Source organism: Oncorhynchus mykiss, chromosome 7 (genome assembly GCF_057628025.1).
Source record: "Oncorhynchus mykiss isolate SJ-2025 chromosome 7, ASM5762802v1, whole genome shotgun sequence".
NCBI classification, from domain to species: Eukaryota; Metazoa; Chordata; class Actinopteri; order Salmoniformes; family Salmonidae; genus Oncorhynchus; species Oncorhynchus mykiss.
In genome coordinates this window covers 79,860,001-79,881,083 of record NC_143028.1, presented here as the reverse complement: position 1 = coordinate 79,881,083, position 21,083 = coordinate 79,860,001, and the positions used below count along the sequence as shown (strand labels likewise).

At 40.3% G+C, this 21,083-nt stretch overlaps 1 protein-coding gene across 6 annotated transcripts in view; it reads right to left on the bottom strand.

The window, feature by feature from the left end:
* Positions 1-21,083, bottom strand: part of LOC110528636 (homeodomain-interacting protein kinase 1) — a 75,033-nt gene that overhangs the window by 21,728 nt on the left and 32,222 nt on the right. For 2 of the 6 annotated variants that reach the window (XM_090242051.1, XM_036984258.2), the window contains exons 11-15: positions 18,745-18,863; positions 16,568-16,711; positions 8,256-8,413; positions 7,838-7,981; positions 1,517-1,690 (exon numbers count right to left, since the gene is read on the bottom strand). In XM_090242051.1, the coding sequence (XP_090098177.1) occupies positions 1,517-1,690; positions 7,838-7,981; positions 8,256-8,413; positions 16,568-16,711; positions 18,745-18,863 (739 nt within the window). The remainder of the gene's footprint in view (positions 1-1,516; positions 1,691-7,837; positions 7,982-8,255; positions 8,414-16,567; positions 16,712-18,744; positions 18,864-21,083) is intronic. The other 4 variants (XM_090242053.1, XM_090242052.1, XM_090242054.1 and 1 more) reach the window with 2 other exon arrangements.

Sequence of the window (21,083 nt, the reverse complement as noted above, 5' to 3'; positions counted from 1 at the left end):
CTAGGTCGAAGAGGCTTCTAAACAGCTTCCACCCCCAAGCCATAAGACTCCTGAACATCTAATCAAATGGCTACCCAGACTATTTACATTGTAGCCCCCCTCTTTACACCGCCGCTCTCTGTTATTATCTATGCATAAGTCACTCTACCCACATGTATATATTCAAATCAAATCAAACTTTATTTGTCACATGCACCGAACACAACAACCGTAGACTTTACTGTGAATGTTTACTTACAAGCCCTTAACCAACAGTGGAGTTCAAGAAGAGTTAAGAAAATATTTACCAAGTAGACTAAAATAAAAAGTAATAATAAAAAGTAATACGATAACAAGGCTAGATATAACAAACTGACCCTAGCCCCCCGACACATAAACTATTGCAGCATAAATACTGGAGGCTGAGACAGGAGGCATTGAGACATTGACACCCTCCTCCCTTTTGTACACTTCTGCTACTCTGTTTATTATCTATGTATAGACACTTCACCCCTACCTACATGTACAAATTACTTCAACTAACCTGTACCCCCGTACACTGACTCTGTACCGGTACCCCCTGTACATAGCCTCCACATTGACTCTGTACCGGTACCCCCTGTACATAGCCTCCACATTGACTCTGTACCGGTACCCCCTGTATATAGCCTCCACATTGACTCTGTACCGGTACCCCCTGTATATAGCCTCCACATTGACTCTGTACCTGTACCCCCTGTATATAGCCTCCACATTGACTCTGTACCGGTACCCCCTGTATATAGCCTCCACATTGACTCTGTACCAGTACCCCCTGTATATAGCCTTGCTATTGTTATTTTACTTCTGCTCTTTAATTACTTGTTACTTTTCAAAAATTAAAACATCTTAAAACTGTATTGTTGGTTAAGGGCTTGTAAGTAAGCATTTCACTGTAAGGTCTACTACACCTGTTGTATTCAGCATTTCACTGTAAGGTCTACTACACCTGTTGTATTTGGCGCATGTGACAAATACAATTTGATTTGATTTTACAATGTAGAAAATAGTAAAAAATAAAGAAAAACCCTGGAATGAGGAGGTGTTCTAGAACCCTGGAATGAGGAGGTGTTCTAGAACCCTGGAATGAGGAGGTGTTCTAGAACCCTGGAATGAGGAGGTGTGTCCAAACTTTTGACTGGTACTGTACATTAGAAACATACATTAGATTCATAGCAACAACAGAAACCAATATGGTAGATGTTGGTGGATAGGACGATCAATTCTAGTCCATTCAGATCAGATTTTCACATGTTTTAGGAGAACTTTAATACTTGTTTTACCCTCATTGGTGGATGACCTATGCTCCTCACTGAGTTAAAGGGTTTAATTCAAGTAAATCAGTGAAATTGTTGCATATCAACAGAGATTAGTACTAGCTAGATGCTAGTTTCGATAGGCTATCATCTGAAAACCATCTATAAAGGGACAGTCCACATAAAAACCAAACAGTCGTTTGTGATTGGAAAGGAGAACAGACACAGGAATATGACCTCACCTGGCGGGGTGGAACTTCCTCTCGTCTTCCTCGTCTGAGTCGCTGTGGATGGTGATGACGCTGACCGCCGGGCTGGGCGTGTCTGAGATGATGATTGGCTGAGAGAGAGCTGCCACACTGCAGGTGGGCGGAGTCAGCATGGCGTTGGTGAGCAGCGACACACCGGACACACCCCTGGATACACACACGCTTGGTTACCAATCCTGCTTTTCTAGTCACCGTTCCAGAGTTCCAGAGTAATGGCCAAAACATTTCCATCAGTGAGCAAAAAAACACACACCTTTCTAAGTGGAGCCCCTGGAAATCTAACTTTACCAGCTAACTGTTGCTAGTAGATGTAACTAGTTGATGAACCTAACCAACTAACTGTAACTAGTTGATAACAGTAACTAGTTGATAACTGTTACTAGTTAATAACTGTAACTAGTTGATAACTGTTACTAGTTGATAACTGTTATTAGTTGATAACTCTAACTAGTTGATAACTGTTACTAGTTGATAACTGTAACTATATAGTTGATAAACTAGTTGATAACTGTTACTAGTTGATAACTGAAGCTATATAGTTGATAACTGTTACTAGTTGATAACTGTAACTAGTTGATAACTGTTATTAGTTGATAACTGTTACTAGTTAATAACTGTAACTAGTTAATAACTGTAACTAGTTGATAACTGTTATTAGTTGATAACTGTAACTAGTTGATAACTGTTACTAGTCGATAACTGTTACTAGTTAATAACTGTAACTAGTTGATAACTGTTATTAGTTGATAACTGTTACTAGTTGATAACTGTTATTAGTTGATAACTGTTACTAGTTGATAACTGTAACTAGTTGATAACTGTTACTAGTTGGTAACTGTAACTATATAGTTGATAAACTAGTTGGTAACTGTAACTATATAGTTGATACTAGTTGGTAACTGTAACTATATAGTTGATACTAGTTGGTAACTGTAACTAGTTGATAACTGTTACTAGTTGATAACTGTCACTAGTTGGTAACTGTAACTAGTTGATAACTGTTACTAGTTGGTAACTGTAACTATATAGTTGATAACCTAGTTGGTAACTGTAACTATATAGTTGATAAATTAGTTGGTAACTGGAACTAGTTGGTAACTGTAACTATATAGTTGATACTAGTTGGTAACTGTAACTATATAGTTGATAAACTCGTTGGTAACTAACTATATAGTTGATACTAGTTGGTAACTGTAACTATATAGTTGATAAACTAGTTGGTAACTGTAACTATATAGTTGATAAACTAGTTGGTAACTGTAACTAGTTGGTAACTGTAACTATATAGTTGATCAACTAGTTGGTAACTGTAACTATATAGTAGATACTAGTTGGTAACTGTAACTATATAGTTGATACTAGTTGGTAACTGTAACTATATAGTTGATAAACTACTTGGTAACTGTAACTAGTTGGTAACTGTAACTATATAGTTGATAAACTAGTTGGTAACTGTAACTAGTTGGTAACTGTAACTATATAGTTGATACTAGTTGGTAACTGTAACTATATAGTTGATAAACTAGTTGGTAACTAACTATATAGTTGATACTAGTTGGTAACTGTAACTATATAGTTGATAAACTAGTTGGTAACTGTAACTATATAGTTGATAAACTAGTTGGTAACTGTAACTAGTTGGTAACTGTAACTATATAGTTGATACTAGTTGGTAACTGTAACTATATAGTTGATCAACTAGTTGATAACTGTAACTAGTTGGTAAATGTAACTATATAGTTGATAAACTAGTTGGTAACTGTAACTAGTTGGTAACTGTAACTATATAGTTGATACTAGTTGGTAACTGTAACTATATAGTTGATACTAGTTGGTAACTGTAACTATATAGTTGATAAACTAGTTGGTAACTGTAACTATATAGCAGATACTAGTTGGTAACTGTAACTATATAGTTGATACTAGTTGGTAACTGTAACTATATCGTTGATAAACTAGTTGGTAACTGTAACTAGTTGGTAACTGTAATTATATAGTTGATAAACTAGTTGATAACTGTAACTATATAGTTGATACTAGTTGGTAACTGTAACTATATAGTTGATACTAGTTGGTAACTGCAACTAGTTGGTAACTGTAACTATATAGTTGATAAACTAGTTGATAACTGTAACTATATAGTTGATACTAGTTGGTAACTGTAACTAGTTGGTAACTGTAACTATATAGTTGATACTAGTTGGTAACTGTAACTAGTTGGTAACTGTAACTATATAGTTGATACTAGTTGGTAACTGTAACTATATAGTTGATAAACTAGTTGGTAACTAACTATATAGTTGATACTAGTTGGTAACTGTAACTATATAGTTGATAAACTAGTTGGTAACTGTAACTATATAGTTGATAAACTAGTTGGTAACTGTAACTAGTTGGTAACTGTAACTATATAGTTGATCAACTAGTTGGTAACTGTAACTATATAGTAGATACTAGTTGGTAACTGTAACTATATAGTTGATACTAGTTGGTAACTATAACTATATAGTTGATAAACTAGTTGGTAACTGTAACTAGTTGGTAACTATAACTATATAGTTGATACTAGTTGGTAACTGTAACTATATAGTTGATCAACTAGTTGATAACTGTAACTAGTTGGTAACTGTAACTATATAGTTGATAAACTAGTTGGTAACTGTAACTAGTTGGTAACTGTAACTATATAGTTGATACTAGTTGGTAACTGTAACTATATAGTTGATACTAGTTGGTAACTGTAACTATATAGTTGATAAACTAGTTGGTAACTGTAACTATATAGCAGATACTAGTTGGTAACTGTAACTATATAGTTGATACTAGTTGGTAACTGTAACTATATAGTTGATAAACTAGTTGGTAACTGTAACTAGTTGGTAACTGTAACTATATAGTTGATAAACTAGTTGATAACTGTAACTATATAGTTGATACTAGTTGGTAACTGTAACTATATAGTTGATAAACTAGTTGGTAACTGTAACTATATAGTTGATAAACTAGTTGGTAACTGTAACTATATAGTTGATACTAGTTGGTAACTGTAACTATATAGTTGATAAACTAGTTGGTAACTGTAACTATATAGTTGATACTAGTTGGTAACTGTAACTAGTTGGTAACTGTAACTATATAGTTGATACTAGTTGGTAACTGTAACTAGTTGGTAACTGCAACTATATAGTTGATACTAGTTGGTAACTGCAACTAGTTGGTAACTGTAACTATATAGTTGATAAACTAGTTGATAACTGTAACTATATAGTTGATACTAGTTGGTAACTGTAACTATATAGTTGATAAACTAGTTGGTAACTGTAACTATATAGTTGATACTAGTTGGTAACTCTAACTAGTTGGTAAATGTAACTATATAGTTGATAAACTAGTTGGTAACTGTAACTAGTTGGTAACTGTAACTATATAGTTGATACTAGTTGGTAACTGTAACTATATAGTTGATACTAGTTGGTAACTGTAACTATATAGTTGATAAACTAGTTGGTAACTGTAACTATATAGCAGATACTAGTTGGTAACTGTAACTATATAGTTGATACTAGTTGGTAACTGTAACTATATCGTTGATAAACTAGTTGGTAACTGTAACTAGTTGGTAACTGTAATTATATAGTTGATAAACTAGTTGATAACTGTAACTATATAGTTGATACTAGTTGGTAACTGTAACTATATAGTTGATACTAGTTGGTAACTGCAACTAGTTGGTAACTGTAACTATATAGTTGATAAACTAGTTGATAACTGTAACTATATAGTTGATACTAGTTGGTAACTGTAACTAGTTGGTAACTGTAACTATATAGTTGATACTAGTTGGTAACTGTAACTAGTTGGTAACTGTAACTATATAGTTGATACTAGTTGGTAACTGTAACTATATAGTTGATAAACTAGTTGGTAACTAACTATATAGTTGATACTAGTTGGTAACTGTAACTATATAGTTGATAAACTAGTTGGTAACTGTAACTATATAGTTGATAAACTAGTTGGTAACTGTAACTAGTTGGTAACTGTAACTATATAGTTGATCAACTAGTTGGTAACTGTAACTATATAGTAGATACTAGTTGGTAACTGTAACTATATAGTTGATACTAGTTGGTAACTATAACTATATAGTTGATAAACTAGTTGGTAACTGTAACTAGTTGGTAACTATAACTATATAGTTGATACTAGTTGGTAACTGTAACTATATAGTTGATCAACTAGTTGATAACTGTAACTAGTTGGTAACTGTAACTATATAGTTGATAAACTAGTTGGTAACTGTAACTAGTTGGTAACTGTAACTATATAGTTGATACTAGTTGGTAACTGTAACTATATAGTTGATACTAGTTGGTAACTGTAACTATATAGTTGATAAACTAGTTGGTAACTGTAACTATATAGCAGATACTAGTTGGTAACTGTAACTATATAGTTGATACTAGTTGGTAACTGTAACTATATAGTTGATAAACTAGTTGGTAACTGTAACTAGTTGGTAACTGTAACTATATAGTTGATAAACTAGTTGATAACTGTAACTATATAGTTGATACTAGTTGGTAACTGTAACTATATAGTTGATAAACTAGTTGGTAACTGTAACTATATAGTTGATAAACTAGTTGGTAACTGTAACTATATAGTTGATACTAGTTGGTAACTGTAACTATATAGTTGATAAACTAGTTGGTAACTGTAACTATATAGTTGATACTAGTTGGTAACTGTAACTAGTTGGTAACTGTAACTATATAGTTGATACTAGTTGGTAACTGTAACTAGTTGGTAACTGTAACTATATAGTTGATACTAGTTGGTAACTGCAACTAGTTGGTAACTGTAACTATATAGTTGATAAACTAGTTGATAACTGTAACTATATAGTTGATACTAGTTGGTAACTGTAACTATATAATTGATAAACTAGTTGGTAACTGTAACTATATAGTTGATACTAGTTGGTAACTGTAACTAGTTGGTAACTGTCACTATATAGTTGATACTAGTTGGTAACTGTAACTAGTTGGTAACTAACTATATAGTTGATACTAGTTGGTAACTGCAACTAGTTGGTAACTGTAACTATATAGTTGATAAACTAGTTGGTAACTGTAACTATATAGTTGATACTAGTTGGTAACTGTAACTATATAGTTGATACTAGTTGGTAACTGTAACTAGTTGGTAACTGTAACTATATAGTTGATACTAGTTGGTAACTGTAACTATATAGTTTATAAACTAGTTGGTAACTGTAACTATATAGTTGATAAACTAGTTGGTAACTGTAACTATATAGTTGATAAACTAGTTGGTAACTGTAACTATATAGTTGATAAACTAGTTGGTAACTGTAACTATATAGTTGATAAACTAGTTGGTAACTGTAACTATATAGTTGATACTAGTTGGTAACTATAACTATATAGTTGATACTAGTTGGTAACTGTAACTATATAGTTGATAAACTAGTTGGTAACTGTAACTATATAGTTGATAAACTAGTTGGTAACTGTAACTATATAGTTGATACTAGTTGGTAACTGTAACTAGTTGGTAACTGTAACTATATAGTTGATAAACTAGTTGGTAACTGTAACTATATAGTTGATAAACTAGTTGGTAACTGTAACTATATAGTTGATAAACTAGTTGGTAACTGTAACTATATAGTTGATACTAGTTGGTAACTGTAACTATATAGTTGATAAACTAGTTGGTAACTGTAACTATATAGTTGATAAACTAGTTGGTAACTGTAACTATATAGTTGATACTAGTTGGTAACTGTAACTAGTTGGTAACTGTAACTATATAGTTGATAACCTAGTTGGTAACTGTAACTATATAGTTGATACTAGTTGGTAACTGTAACTAGTTGGTAACTGTAACTATATAGTTGATAAACTAGTTGGTAACTGTAACTAGTTGGTAACTGTAACTCTATAGTTGATAAACTAGTTGGTAACTGTAACTATATAGTTTATACTAGTTGGTAACTGTAACTAGTTGGTAACTGTAACTATATAGTTGATAAACTAGTTGGTAACTGTAACTAGTTGGTAACTGTAACTATATAGTTGATAAACTAGTTGGTAACTGTAACTAGTTGGTAACTGTAACTATATAGTTGATAAACTAGTTGGTAACTGTAACTATATAGTTGATACTAGTTGGTAACTGTAACTATATAGTTGATACTAGTTGGTAACTGTAACTAGTTGTTGTGCCACGATCTATCCATAGCCTTTCTCTTCCAGTCAGTTGTACCTGGTGGTTCTGTTGTTGCCGCGGCGACCCTTGGCCCTCTTCCCAGCTCCGCTCCTCTCCTGCTGTGACCTCTGGGTGGCCTGACCCCGGCTAGGGTCAGAGGTCGATTGACTCTGCTGCAGTACTCCCCTGTACTGAGACCCCCTACACACACCACACACATCTGAGTAACCCTGCTTTTCTTCAGACATGCGTTTCAAATACTGTTTCTGTGCCTGTGGGCTTGCCTGGCTTAAATCAACCAATAGAAAGGTCCCAAAACCGCAAAGTTTTCAAACATATTTGTTTCTCTTTTTTTTGGGATAGTTACACCCTGACATGATCCGGGTAACAATCCTATTGATGGACTGCCTTCTGTTCTCTTATATAAAGAGGACTATTCTGACAGACAGCTATGTAACCATGGTGATAACCATACCTCCAGCTGTTTGTGTGCTGGGCTGTGTCCGGATGGAGCGTCTCTACGGGAGACTCCGCGACAACCGTCTGGTGGGCGGCGCCGTGGATGGCCACGCCAGGAACCTGCTGCCATGACGACGGGATGAGGATCTGCTGGGTGCCGGCGGGCCAAGCCTGCTACAGAGAGAGAAAGAAGAAAAAAAAAAAACACACACACACACACACATACACACACACACAGAGAGAGAGAAACCAGTTAGCATTCATTCCAGTGTTTATCTGTAATATCACATGAAAGCAGTGCCAACCCTAGACAGAATGCCATTGTCCAGAAGAGCCAATGAGTCAACCTGGAGCTAGTAATCAATGTCAGGAATAGGGATGGATATTTGACAATATCCCGAGAATAAATAACTTCTCTCCCGGATAACCCAGTATTTCCCGCCGAAACTGGAAGTGTCATTGGAAAGCGACATAAAGCATATAAATTGGCCTAGATCTGGATTTGATCAGAGCTTTGATTGAAAATCCCAGCCTGATTTTATGATCTCTACATTAACAACATTTTAAAGGAGATCCAAAACCCCCAAAAAAGACCAAACGATTATGCAGTTATCTAAGACATATGTCGGCCGACATTGTAAATAAGAATTTGTTCTTAACTCACTTGCTCAGTTAAATAAAGGCAAAACATTTTTTTTTTTATGCAGAGAACAGATCATAAAATACAATAGATATAATTAGCTATTTGCTTTCTTGGGTAAAATACACCGAACCAAAATCTAAAACGCAACATGCAACAATTTCAAAGATTTTACTGAGTTACAGTTCATTATAAGGGAATCAAGAGTTGATCAGGCTGTTGATTGTGGCCTGTGGAATGACTATCGATAAACTGCCATTGTGTTCGTTGTCGGTAGTTTATGCCTTCCCATAACATGGAGAGAGAGAGGGAGACGGAGAGAGAGAGGGAGACGGAGAGAGAGAGAGAGAGAGACGGAGAGAGAGAGAAGAAGACGAGCACGCAGATGAGCTTCCCTGAGACAGTTTCTGACAGTTTGTGCAGACATTTGTCATTGTCCAGGTGGTCTCAGACGATCCAACAGGTGAAGAAGCCGGATACTAAAGAGCCGCTCAGACTTCTTAACAACACAATCAACAAGGCAGGAGAGATAACATTAATAATATCCATGTCAGTCTCTCCCGGCTCAAAGTGGAAGAGAGATCGACTTCAACACTACTTGTATTTGTGAGATGTATTGACATGTTGAACCAGAGCTTTCTGTTTAAACTACTAGCACACAGCTCAGACACCCATTCATACCCCACAAGACATGTCACCAGAGGTCTGTTTAAACTACTAACACACAGCTCAGACACCCATTCATACCCCACAAGACATGCCACCAGAGGTCTGTTTAAACTACTAGCACACAGCTCAGACACCCATTCATACCCCCACAAGACATGCCACCAGAGGTCTGTTTAAACTACTAACACACAGCTCAGACACCCATTCATACCCCCACAAGACATGCCACCAGAGGTCTACACGTTCCCCAAGTCCAGAACAGACTATGGGAGGTCCACAGTACTACATAGAGACATGACTACATGGAACTCTATTCCTTAGTACTACATAGAGACATGACTACATGGAACTCTATTCCACAGTACTACATAGAGCCATGACTACATGGAACTCTATTCCACAGTACTACATAGAGCCATGACTACATGGAACTCTATTCCACAGTACTACATAGAGCCATGACTACATGGAACTCTATTCCAATGGTACTACATAGAGCCATGACTACATGGAACTCTATTCCTTAGTACTACATAGAGCCATGACTACATGGAACTCTATTCCACAGTACTACATAGAGCCATGACTACATGGAACTCTATTCCACAGTACTACATAGAGCCATGACTACATGGAACTCTATTCCACAGTACTACATAGAGCCATGACTACATGGAACTCTATTCCACAGTACTACATAGAGCCATGACTACATGGAACTCTATTCCACAGTACTACATAGAGCCAGGACTACATGGAACTCTATTCCACAGTACTACATAGAGCCATGACTACATGGAACTCTATTCCACAGTACTACATAGAGCCATGACTACATGGAACTCTATTCCACAGTACTACATAGAGCCATGACTACATGGAACTCTATTCCACAGTACTACATAGAGCCATGACTACATGGAACTCTATTCCACAGTACTACATAGAGCCATGACTACATGGAACTCTATTCCACAGTACCACATTGAGACATGACTACATGGAACTCTATTCCACAGTACTACATAGAGCCATGACTACATGGAACTCTATTCCACAGTACTACATAGAGCCATGACTACATGGAACTCTATTCCACAGTACTACATAGAGCCAGGACTACATGGAACTCTATTCCACAGTACTACATAGAGCCAGGACTACATGGAACTCTATTCCACAGTACTACATAGAGCCATGACTACATGGAACTCTATTCCACAGTACTACATAGAGCCAGGACTACATGGAACTCTATTCCACAGTACTACATAGAGCCATGACTACATGGAACTCTATTCCACAGTACTACATAGAGCCATGACTACATGGAACTCTATTCCACAGTACTACATAGAGCCATGACTACATGGAACTCTATTCCACAGTACTACATAGAGCCATGACTTCATGGAACTCTATTCCACAGTACTACATAGAGCCATGACTACATGGAACTCTATTCCACAGTACTACATAGAGCCATGACTACATGGAACTCTATTCCACAGTACTACATAGAGACATGACTACATGGAACTCTATTCCACAGTACTACATAGAGCCATGACTACATGGAACTCTATTCCACAGTACTACATAGAGCCATGACTACATGGAACTCTATTCCACAGTACTACATAGAGCCATGACTACATGGAACTCTATTCCACATCAAGTAACTGATGAAGCACTAGAATCAGATTATTTGTTTTTAAACCGATAAGAATAGACCTTATGGAACAGCGGGGACTGTGGAGAGACTAACACAGGCACAGACACATAAGACACACATTCTACACACACATGGATGTTGTATTGTAGATATGTGGAAGAAGTGTAGTGGCCTGAGGAAACACACTTAAAGTGTTGTGAAAAGTGGTACGAAATGTAATGTCATCTTTTTTTATTGTATATACAGTGGGGCAAAAAAGTATTTAGTCAGCCACTAATTGTGCAAGTTCTCCCACTTAAAAAGATGAGAGAGGCCTGTAATTGTCATCATAGGTACACTTCAACTATGACAGACAAAATGAGAGAAAGAAAATCCAGAAAATCACATTGTAGGATTTTTAATGAATTTATTTGCAAATGATGGTGGAAAATAAGTGACTAAATACTTTTTTGCCCCACTGTAACTGCCTTAATGTTGCTGGACCCCAGGAAGAGCAGCTGCTGCCTCGGCAGGAACTAATGGGGATCCATAATAAACCCCAGGAAGAGTAGCTGCTGCCTTGGCAGGAACTAATGGGGATCCATTATAAACTAATGAGGATCCATAATAAACACCAGGAAGAGTAACTGCTGCCTTGGCAGGAACTAATGGGGATCCATAATAAACCCTGGGAAGAGTAGCTGCTGCCTTGGCAGGAACTAATGGGGATCCATGATAAACCCCAGGAAGAGTAGCTGCTGCCTTGGCAGGAACTAATGGGGATCCATAATAAACCCCAGGAAGAGTAGCTGCTGCCTTGGCAGGAACTAATGGGGATCCATAATAAACCCCAGGAAGAGTAGCTGCTGCCTTGGCAGGAACGAATGAGGATCCATAATAAACCTTAGGAAGAGTAGCTGCTGCCTTGGCAGGAACTAATGGGGATCCATAATAAACCCCAGGAAGAGTAGCTGCTGCCTTGGTATCAGGAACTAATGAGGATCCATAATAAACCCCAGGAAGAGTAGCTGCTGCCTTGGCAGGAACTAATGGGGATCCATAATAAACCCCAGGAAGAGTAGCTGCTGCCTTGGCAGGAACTAATGGGGATCCATAATAAACCCCAGGAAGAGTATCTGCTGCCTTGGTATCAGGAACTAATGAGGATCCATAATAAACCCCAGGAAGAGTAGCTGCTGCCTTGGTATCAGGAACTAATGAGGATCCATAATAAACCCCAGGAAGAGTAGCTGCTGCTTTGGCAGGAACTAATGAGGATCCATAATAAACCCCAGGAAGAGGAGCTGCTACCTTGGCAGGAACTAATGGGATCCATAATAAACCCCAGGAAGAGTAGCTTCTGCCTTGGCAGAAACTAATGGGGATCCATAATAAACTAATGAGGATCCATAATAAACCCCAGGAAGAGTATCTGCTGCCTTGACAGGAACCAATGGGGATCCATAATAAACCCCAGGAAGAGTAGCTGCTACCTTGGCAGGAACTAATGGGATCCATAATAAACCCCAGGAAGAGTAGCTGCTGCCTTGGCAGGAACTAATGGGGATCCATAATAAACTAATGAGGATCCATAATAAACCCCAGGAAGAGTAGCTGCTGCCTTGGCAGGAACTAATGGGGATCCATAATAAACTAATGAGGATCCATAATAAACCCCAGGAAGAGTATCTGCTGCCTTGACAGGAACCAATGGGGATCCATAATAAACCCCAGGAAGAGTAGCTGCTGCCTTGGCAGGAACTAATGGGATCCATAATAAACCCCAGGAAGAGTAGCTGCTGCCTTGGCAGGAACTAATGGGGATCCATAATAAACTAATGAGGATCCATAATAAACCCCAGGAAGAGTAGCTGCTGCCTTGGCAGGAACTAATGGGGATCCATATTAAACCCCAGGAAGAGTATCTGCTGCCTTGACAGGAACTAATGGGGATCCATAATAAACTAATGGGGATCCATAATAAACCCCAGGAAGAGTATCTGCTGCCTTGACAGGAACTAATGGGGATCCATAATAAACTAATGGGGATCCATAATAAACCCCAGGAAGAGTATCTGCTGCCTTGACAGGAACTAATGGGGATCCATAATAAACCCCAGGAAGAGTAGCTGCTACCTTGACAGGAACTAATGGGGATCCATAATAAACCCCAGGAAGAGTAGCTGCTGCCTTGGCAGGAACTAATGGGGATCCATAATAAACACCAGGAAGAGTAGCTGCTGCCTTGACAGGAACTAATGGGGATCCATAATAAACCCCAGGAAGAGTAGCTGCTGCCAAGGCAGGAACTAATGGGGATCCATAATAAACCCCAGGAAGAGTAGCTGCTACCTTGACATGAACTAATGGGGATCCATAATAAACCCCAGGAAGAGTATCTGCTGCCTTGGCAGGAACTAATGGGGATCCATAATAAACACCAGGAAGAGTAGCTGCTGTCTTGACAGGAACTAATGGGGATCCATAATAAACCCCAGGAAGAGTAGCTGCTGCCTTGGCAGGAACTAATGGGGATTCATAATAAACCCCAGGAAGAGTAGCTGCTGCCTTGGCAGGAACTAATGGGGATTCATAATAAACCCCAGGAAGAGTAGCTGCTGCCTTGGCAGGAACTAATGGGGATTCATAATAAACCCCAGGAAGAGTAGCTGCTACCTTGACAGGAACTAATGGGGATCCATAATAAACCCCAGGAAGAGTAGCTGCTGCCTTGACAGGAACTAATGGGGATCCATAATAAACCCCAGGAAGAGTAGCTGCTACCTTGACAGGAACTAATGGGGATCCATAATAAACCCCAGGAAGAGTATCTGCTGCCTTGACAGGAACTAATGGGGATCCATAATAAACCCCAGGAAGAGTAGCTGCTACCTTGGCAGGAACTAATGGGGATCCATAATAAACTAATGGGGATCCATAATAAACCCCAGGAAGAGTAGCTGCTACCTTGGCAGGAACTAATGGGGATCCATAATAAACCCCAGGAAGAGTAGCTGCTACCTTGGCATGAACTAATGGGGATCCATAATACACCCCAGGAAGAGTAGCTGCTGCCTTGGCAGGAACTAATGGGGATCCATAATAAACCCCAGGAAGAGTAGCTGCTACCTTGGCATGAACTAATGGGGATCCATAATACACCCCAGGAAGAGTAGCTGCTACCTTGGCATGAACTAATGGGGATCCATAATACATTCCAATACCAGACTCTCATGATTGCTAAATACTGCACAATTTAAACACCAATCCCCCTTCCCAAATACATGTGTAAATGTTGGACGATAAACTGTGCCTTCCTGTATTATACTGATGCTCAAATGTTTATTCTGTTCTACTGAGACGTTTACTTTATGTTGGTATTCTTAACTGTTTTATTTATTGTTATTGTTGTTGTTGTTGCATCGTCCAGAAGGAATCTGTATGTGAGCATTTGGATGGACGATGCATACCATGCCTATCCTGTACATACAACTAATAAAGCTTCAAATTTAGAGGTGAGTTAGTTACTGATTAGGCAAAGAGAGACGGAGAGAGACAGAGAGAGACAGAGAGACAGAGAGAGTGACAGAGAGACAGAGACAGAGAGACAGAGAGAGACAGAGCGAGACAGAGAGAGTGACAGAGAGAGAGAGGGAGACAGAGAGAAAGAGAGAGAGACGGAGAGAGAGAGAGAGACGGAGAGAGAAAGAGACGGAGAGAGACAGACGGAGAGAGACAGACGGAGAGAGAAAGAGATGGAGAGAGAAAGAGACGGAGAGAGAGAGACGGAGAGAGACAGAGAGAGAGAGAGACGGCGCTATATGGCTAATGACTAGCTCTCTACATCACTGATGTCATGGGAGTCTGGGACCTGATAAGCTGGACACCTACATCGAACAAGAAAGGAAGGAAGGAAGGAAGGAAGGAAGGAAGGAAGGAAGGAAGGAAGGAAGGAAGGAAGGAAGGAAGGAAGGAAGGAAGGAAGGAAGGAAGGAAGGAAGGAAGGAAGGAAACACTAACTAGAACCATCTCATCGCGGTGCCAATACCGTTGAGCTGAAAGGAAAGGAGAAGAATGGGTCGAGCTGTTAAGGAAAGATGTGTCTCAGCTGGTGTCTCCTTTAGGGAAAAGATATGAGAGGAAGGAGGGGTGAGGGAGGGGCGAGGGAGGGAGAGGGGGAACAAGCAACCACAGGAAGCTTCAAGTAAAGTGAAGTCAGGCATCATGCCTCCATGTCCTCAGAACAGCAGATCTACAGAAAGGAGGGGAAGAGGGTGTGTGTAGTAGATGCCTCCGCACTGCAAGAGAGAGGAAATGACAGACTGAGAAAAAGGAAACTGGGACATATATAATCAGAGTAGAGACGGAGAACGAGGTAAGAGACAGAGATAATCAGAGTAGAGACAGAGAACGAGGTAAGAAACAGAGATAATCAGAGTAGAGACAGAGAACGAGGTAAGAAACAGAGATAATCAGAGTAGAGACAGAGAACGAGGTAAGAGACAGAGATAATCAGAGTAGAGACGGAGAACGAGGTAAGAAACAGAGATAATCAGAGTAGAGACAGAGAACGAGGTAAGAGACAGAGATAATCAGAATAGAGACGGAGAACGAGGTAAGAAACAGAGATAATTAGAGTAAAGACGGAGAACGAGGTAAGAGACAGAGATAATCAGAGTAGAGACGGAGAACGAGGTAAGAGACAGAGATAATCAGAGTAGAGACGGAGAACGAGGTAAGAGACAGAGATGAGTAGAGACGGAGAACGAGGTAAGAGACAGAGATAATCAGAGTAGACAGAGAACGAGGTAAGAGAAAGAAGATAATCAGAGTAGAGACGGAGAACGAGGTAAGAGACAGAGATAATCAGAGTAGAGACGGAGAACGAGGTAAGAGACAGAGATAATCAGAGTGGAGACGGAGAACGAGGTAAGAGACAGAGATAATCAGGATAGAGACGGAGAACGAGGTAAGAGACAGAGATAATTAGAGTAGAGACGGAGAACGAGGTAAGAGACAGAGATAATCAGAGTAGAGACGGAGAACGAGGTAAGAGACAGAGATAATTAGAGTAGAGACGGAGAACGAGGTAAGAGACAGAGATGAGTAGAGACGGAGAACGAGGTAAGAGACAGAGATAATCAGAGTAGACAGAGAACGAGGTAAGAGAAAGAAGATAATCAGAGTAGAGACGGAGAACGAGGTAAGAGACAGAGATAATCAGAGTAGAGACGGAGAACGAGGTAAGAGACAGAGATAATCAGAGTGGAGACTGAACATTATTGAAAGGGAGAGAATAAGAAGAGGATTGAACTGGGTGAGCGAGGAGGAGAAGGGAGAACGTGGAGGTGTGTGTGTGTTTTACCAGCACGGTGGCAGTGTGCTCCAGCAGAGTGGGGTGGCCAGCATCACAGCCCAGCCCCAGGGGAACAGAGTACTGGGGGGCTACGCCCGCTACCGTGGGGGGGTGGGGGTGGAGGGTGGCTACCATCAGGGGTGTGCAGGAGCCCTGGGAGGTGGAGGGGAGGGGGGGTGGGTCAGGAAAGGGTGGAGGGTTAAATACGTTGGCAGAGACTCTTTTTCCTCGGGTTGGTGAACACTCATTCTTTTCGACCTGTGGAAGCAGGTGTTTCTGGACTGATTGAGGTAAGATGTAGGTCAGATGATAAAACTGTCAACGTGACGATGGTCCATGGATGGGGAGAGGAGGAGATATGAGCCCAACTCCAACAACCTTTCAACCGGAATATGTTCTAGATTCTTCTGAGCTTCAAGACCTGGAGTTCTCACAGACACGCACGCACGCACGCACACACACACACACACACAAACAGATACCCTAGACACCCTAGACCCACTCCAATTTGCTTACCGCCCAAATAGGTCCACAGACGATGCAATCTCAACCACACTGCACACTGCCCTAACCCATCTGGACAAGAGGAATACCTATGTGAGAATGCTGTTCATCGACTACAGCTCACACTCAACGTCAACAAAACTAAGGAGATGATTGTGGACTTCAGGAAACAGCAGAGGGAACACCTCCCTATCCACATCGATGGAACAGTAGTGGAGAGGGTAGTAAGTTTTAAGTTCCTCGGCATACACATCACAGACAAACTGAATTGGTCCACTCACACAGACAGCATCGTGAAGAAGGCGCAGCAGCGCCTCTTCAACCTCAGGAGGCTGAAGAAATTTGGCTTGTCACCAAAAGCACTCACAAACTTCTACAGATGCACAATCGAGAGCATCCTGGCGGGCTGTATCACCGCCTGGTATGGCAACTGCTCCGCCCACAACCGTAAGGCTCTCCAGAGGGTAGTGAGGTCTGCACAACGCATCACCGGGGGCAAACTACCTGCCCTCCAGGACACCTACACCACCCGATGTCACAGGAAGGCCATAAAGATCATCAAGGACATCAACCACCCGAGCCACTGCCTGTTCACCCCGCTATCATCCAGAAGGCGAGGTCAGTACAGGTGCATCAAAGCTGGGACCGAGAGACTGAAAAACAGCTTCTATCTCAAGGCCATCAGACTGTTAAACAGCCACCACTAACATTGAGTGGCTGCTGCCAACACACTGACACTGACTCAACTCCAGTCACTTTAATAATGGGAATTGATGGGAAATGATGTAAATATATCACTAGCCACTTTAAACAATGCTACCTTATATAATGTTACTTACCCTACATTATTCATCTCATATGCATACGTATATACTGTACTCTATATCATCTACTGCATCCTTATGTAATACATGTATCACTAGCCACTTTAACTATGCCACTTTGTTTACATACTCACCTCATGTATATACTGTACTCAATACCATCTACTGCATCTTGCCTATGCTGCTCTGTACCATGACTCATTCATATATCTTTATGTACATATTCTTTATCCCCTTACACTGTGTACAAGACAGTAGTTTTGGAATTGTTAGTTAGATTACTTGTTATTACTGCATTGTCGGAACTAGAAGCACAAGCATTTCGCTACACTCGCATTAACATCTGCTAACCATGTGTATGTGACAAATAAAATTTGATTTGATATACACAGACAGACAGACAGACAGACAGACAGACAGACAGACAGGCAGAGAAACAGACAGACAGACAGAGAAACAGACAGAGAAACAGACAGACAGACAGACAGACAGACAGACAGACAGACAGAGAAACAGACAGACAGAGAAACAGACAGACAGACAGACAAACAGACAGACAGACAGACAGACAGACAGACAGACAGACAGGCAGGCAGGCAGGCAGGCAGGCAGACAGACAGGCAGACAGACAGACAGACAGAGAAACAGACAGACAGAGAAACAGACAGACAGACAGACAGACAGACAGACAGACAGACAGAGAAACAGACAGACAGACAGACAGACAGACAGACAGAGAAACAGACAGACAGACAGACAGACAGACAGACAGACAGACAGACAGACAGACAGACAGACAGACAGACAGAGAAACAGAGAAACAGACAGACAGACAGACAGACAGACACACACATGTACCTGTGTGAGCATGGCAGGCTGCAGCTGCAGTGGCTGTGTTGATTGGTTCTGGTTCACTATGGGGGCTGAACTGTTCATCCTCACTGGGAAACTAGAGCTCTTATTGGATGACTGGAGACCTGCAGACAGAGGAACAGCCAATCAGTGACCACCATGACATCACAACAGTGTCATTCAGACGGTCTGAAGTTTACATACACCTTAGCCAAATACATTTAAACTCAGTTTATTCACAATTCCTGACATTTAATCCTAGTAAAAATTGCCTGTCTTAGGTCAGTTAGGATCACCACTTTATTTTAAGAATGTGAAATGTCAGAATAATAGTAGAGAGAAGGATTTATTTCAGCTTTCATTTCTTTCATCACATTCCCAGTGGGTCAGAAGTTTACATACACTCAATTCGTATTTGGTAGCATTGCCTTTAAATTGTTTAAATTGGGTCAAACGTTTTGGGTAGCCTTCCACAAGCTTCCCACAATAAGTTGGGTGAATTTTGGCCCATTCCTCCTAACAGAGCTGGTGTAACTGAGTCAGGTTTGTAGGCCTCCTTGCTCGCACACAATTTTTCTGCCCACAAATGTTCTATAGGATTGAGGTCAAGGCTTTGTGATGGCCACTTCAATACCTTGACTTTGTTGTCCTTAAGCAATTTTGCTACAACTTTGGAAGTATTCTTGGGGTCATTGTCCATTTGGAAGACCCATTTGCGACCAAGCTTTAACTTCCTGACTGATGTCTTGAGATGTTGCTTCAATATATCCACAGCATTTTCCTGCCTCATGATGCCATATATTTTGTGAAGAGCACCAGTCCCTCCTGCAGCAAAGCACCCCCACAACATGATGCTGTCACCCCCGTGCTTCACAGTTGGGATGGTGTTCTTCGGCTTGCAAGCCTCCCCCTTTTTCCTCCAAACATAACGATGGTCATTATGGCCAAACAGTCCTATTTTTGTTTATTCAGACCAGAGGACATTTCTCCAAAAAGTACAATCTTTGTCCCCAAGTGCAGTTGCAAACTGTAGTCTGGCTTTTTTATGGCGGTTTTGGAGCAGTGGCTTCTTCCTTGTTGAGCGGTCTTTCAGGTTATGTCGATATAGGACTAGTTTTACTGTGGATATAGATACTTTTGTACCTGTTTCCTCCAGCATCTTCACACAGTCCTTTGCTGTTGTTCTGGGATTGATTGGCACTTCGCACCAAAGTACGTCCATCTCTAGGAGACAGAACGCGTCTCCTTCCTGAGCGGTATGACGGCTGCGTGATCCCATGGTGTTTATACTTGCGTACTGTTGTTTGTACAGATGAATGTGGTACCTTCAGGCGTTTGGAAATTGCACCCAAGGATGCATTTTTTTTTCTACCATTTTTTTTCTGAGGTCTTGGCTGATTTCTTTTGATTTTCCCATGATGTCAAGCAAAGAGGCACTGAGTTTGAAGGTAGACCTTGAAATACATCCACAGGTACACCTCCAATTAACTCAAATGATGTCAATTAGCCTATCAGAAGCTTCTAAAGCCATGACATCACTTTCTGGAATTTTCCAAGCTGTTTAAAGGCACAGTCAACTTAGTGTATGTAAACTTCTGACCCACTGGAATTGTGATACAGTGAATTATAAGTGAAATAATCTGTCTGTAAACAATTGTTGGAAAAATGACTTGTGTCAATGCACAAAAGTAGATGTCCTAACAGACAGACTTGGCAAAACTATACGTATATAGATGGGCTCCGATACGATACAGGAACGATACGTTTTAGTTTGAAACAATTCGGTGGGATTCGGTTTGATTAGAAAATGAATCGATACGACTCGGTTCGATACGATTCAATGCACTAACATTCAATGCACTAACACATTCATTTTCCCTTCTAAATGAAAATCTGCTGCTGATGGAACTCATGAGCTGAATGTCTCTGAGCTGAATGTCTCTGAGCTGAATGTCTCCGAGCTGAATGTCTCTGAGCTGAATGTCTCTGAGCTGAATGTCTCCGAGCTGAATGTCTCTGAGCTGAATGTCTCTGAGCTGAATGTCTCTGAGCTGAATGTCTCTGAGCTGAATGTCTCTGAGCTGAATGTCTCCGAGCTGAATGTCTCTGAGCTGGGTCTCTGACCTGAATGTCTCCGAGCTGAATGTCTCTGAGCTGGGTCTCTGAGCTGAATGTCTCTGAGCTGAATGTCTCTGAGCTGAATGTCTCTGAGCTGAATGTCTCTGAGCTGAATGTCTCTGAGCTGAATGTCTCCGAGCTGAATGTCTCTGAGCTGGATCTGACTGAGCTGGATCTGTCTGGGCTGGATCTATCTGAACTGGATCTGTCTGGGCTGGATCTGTCTG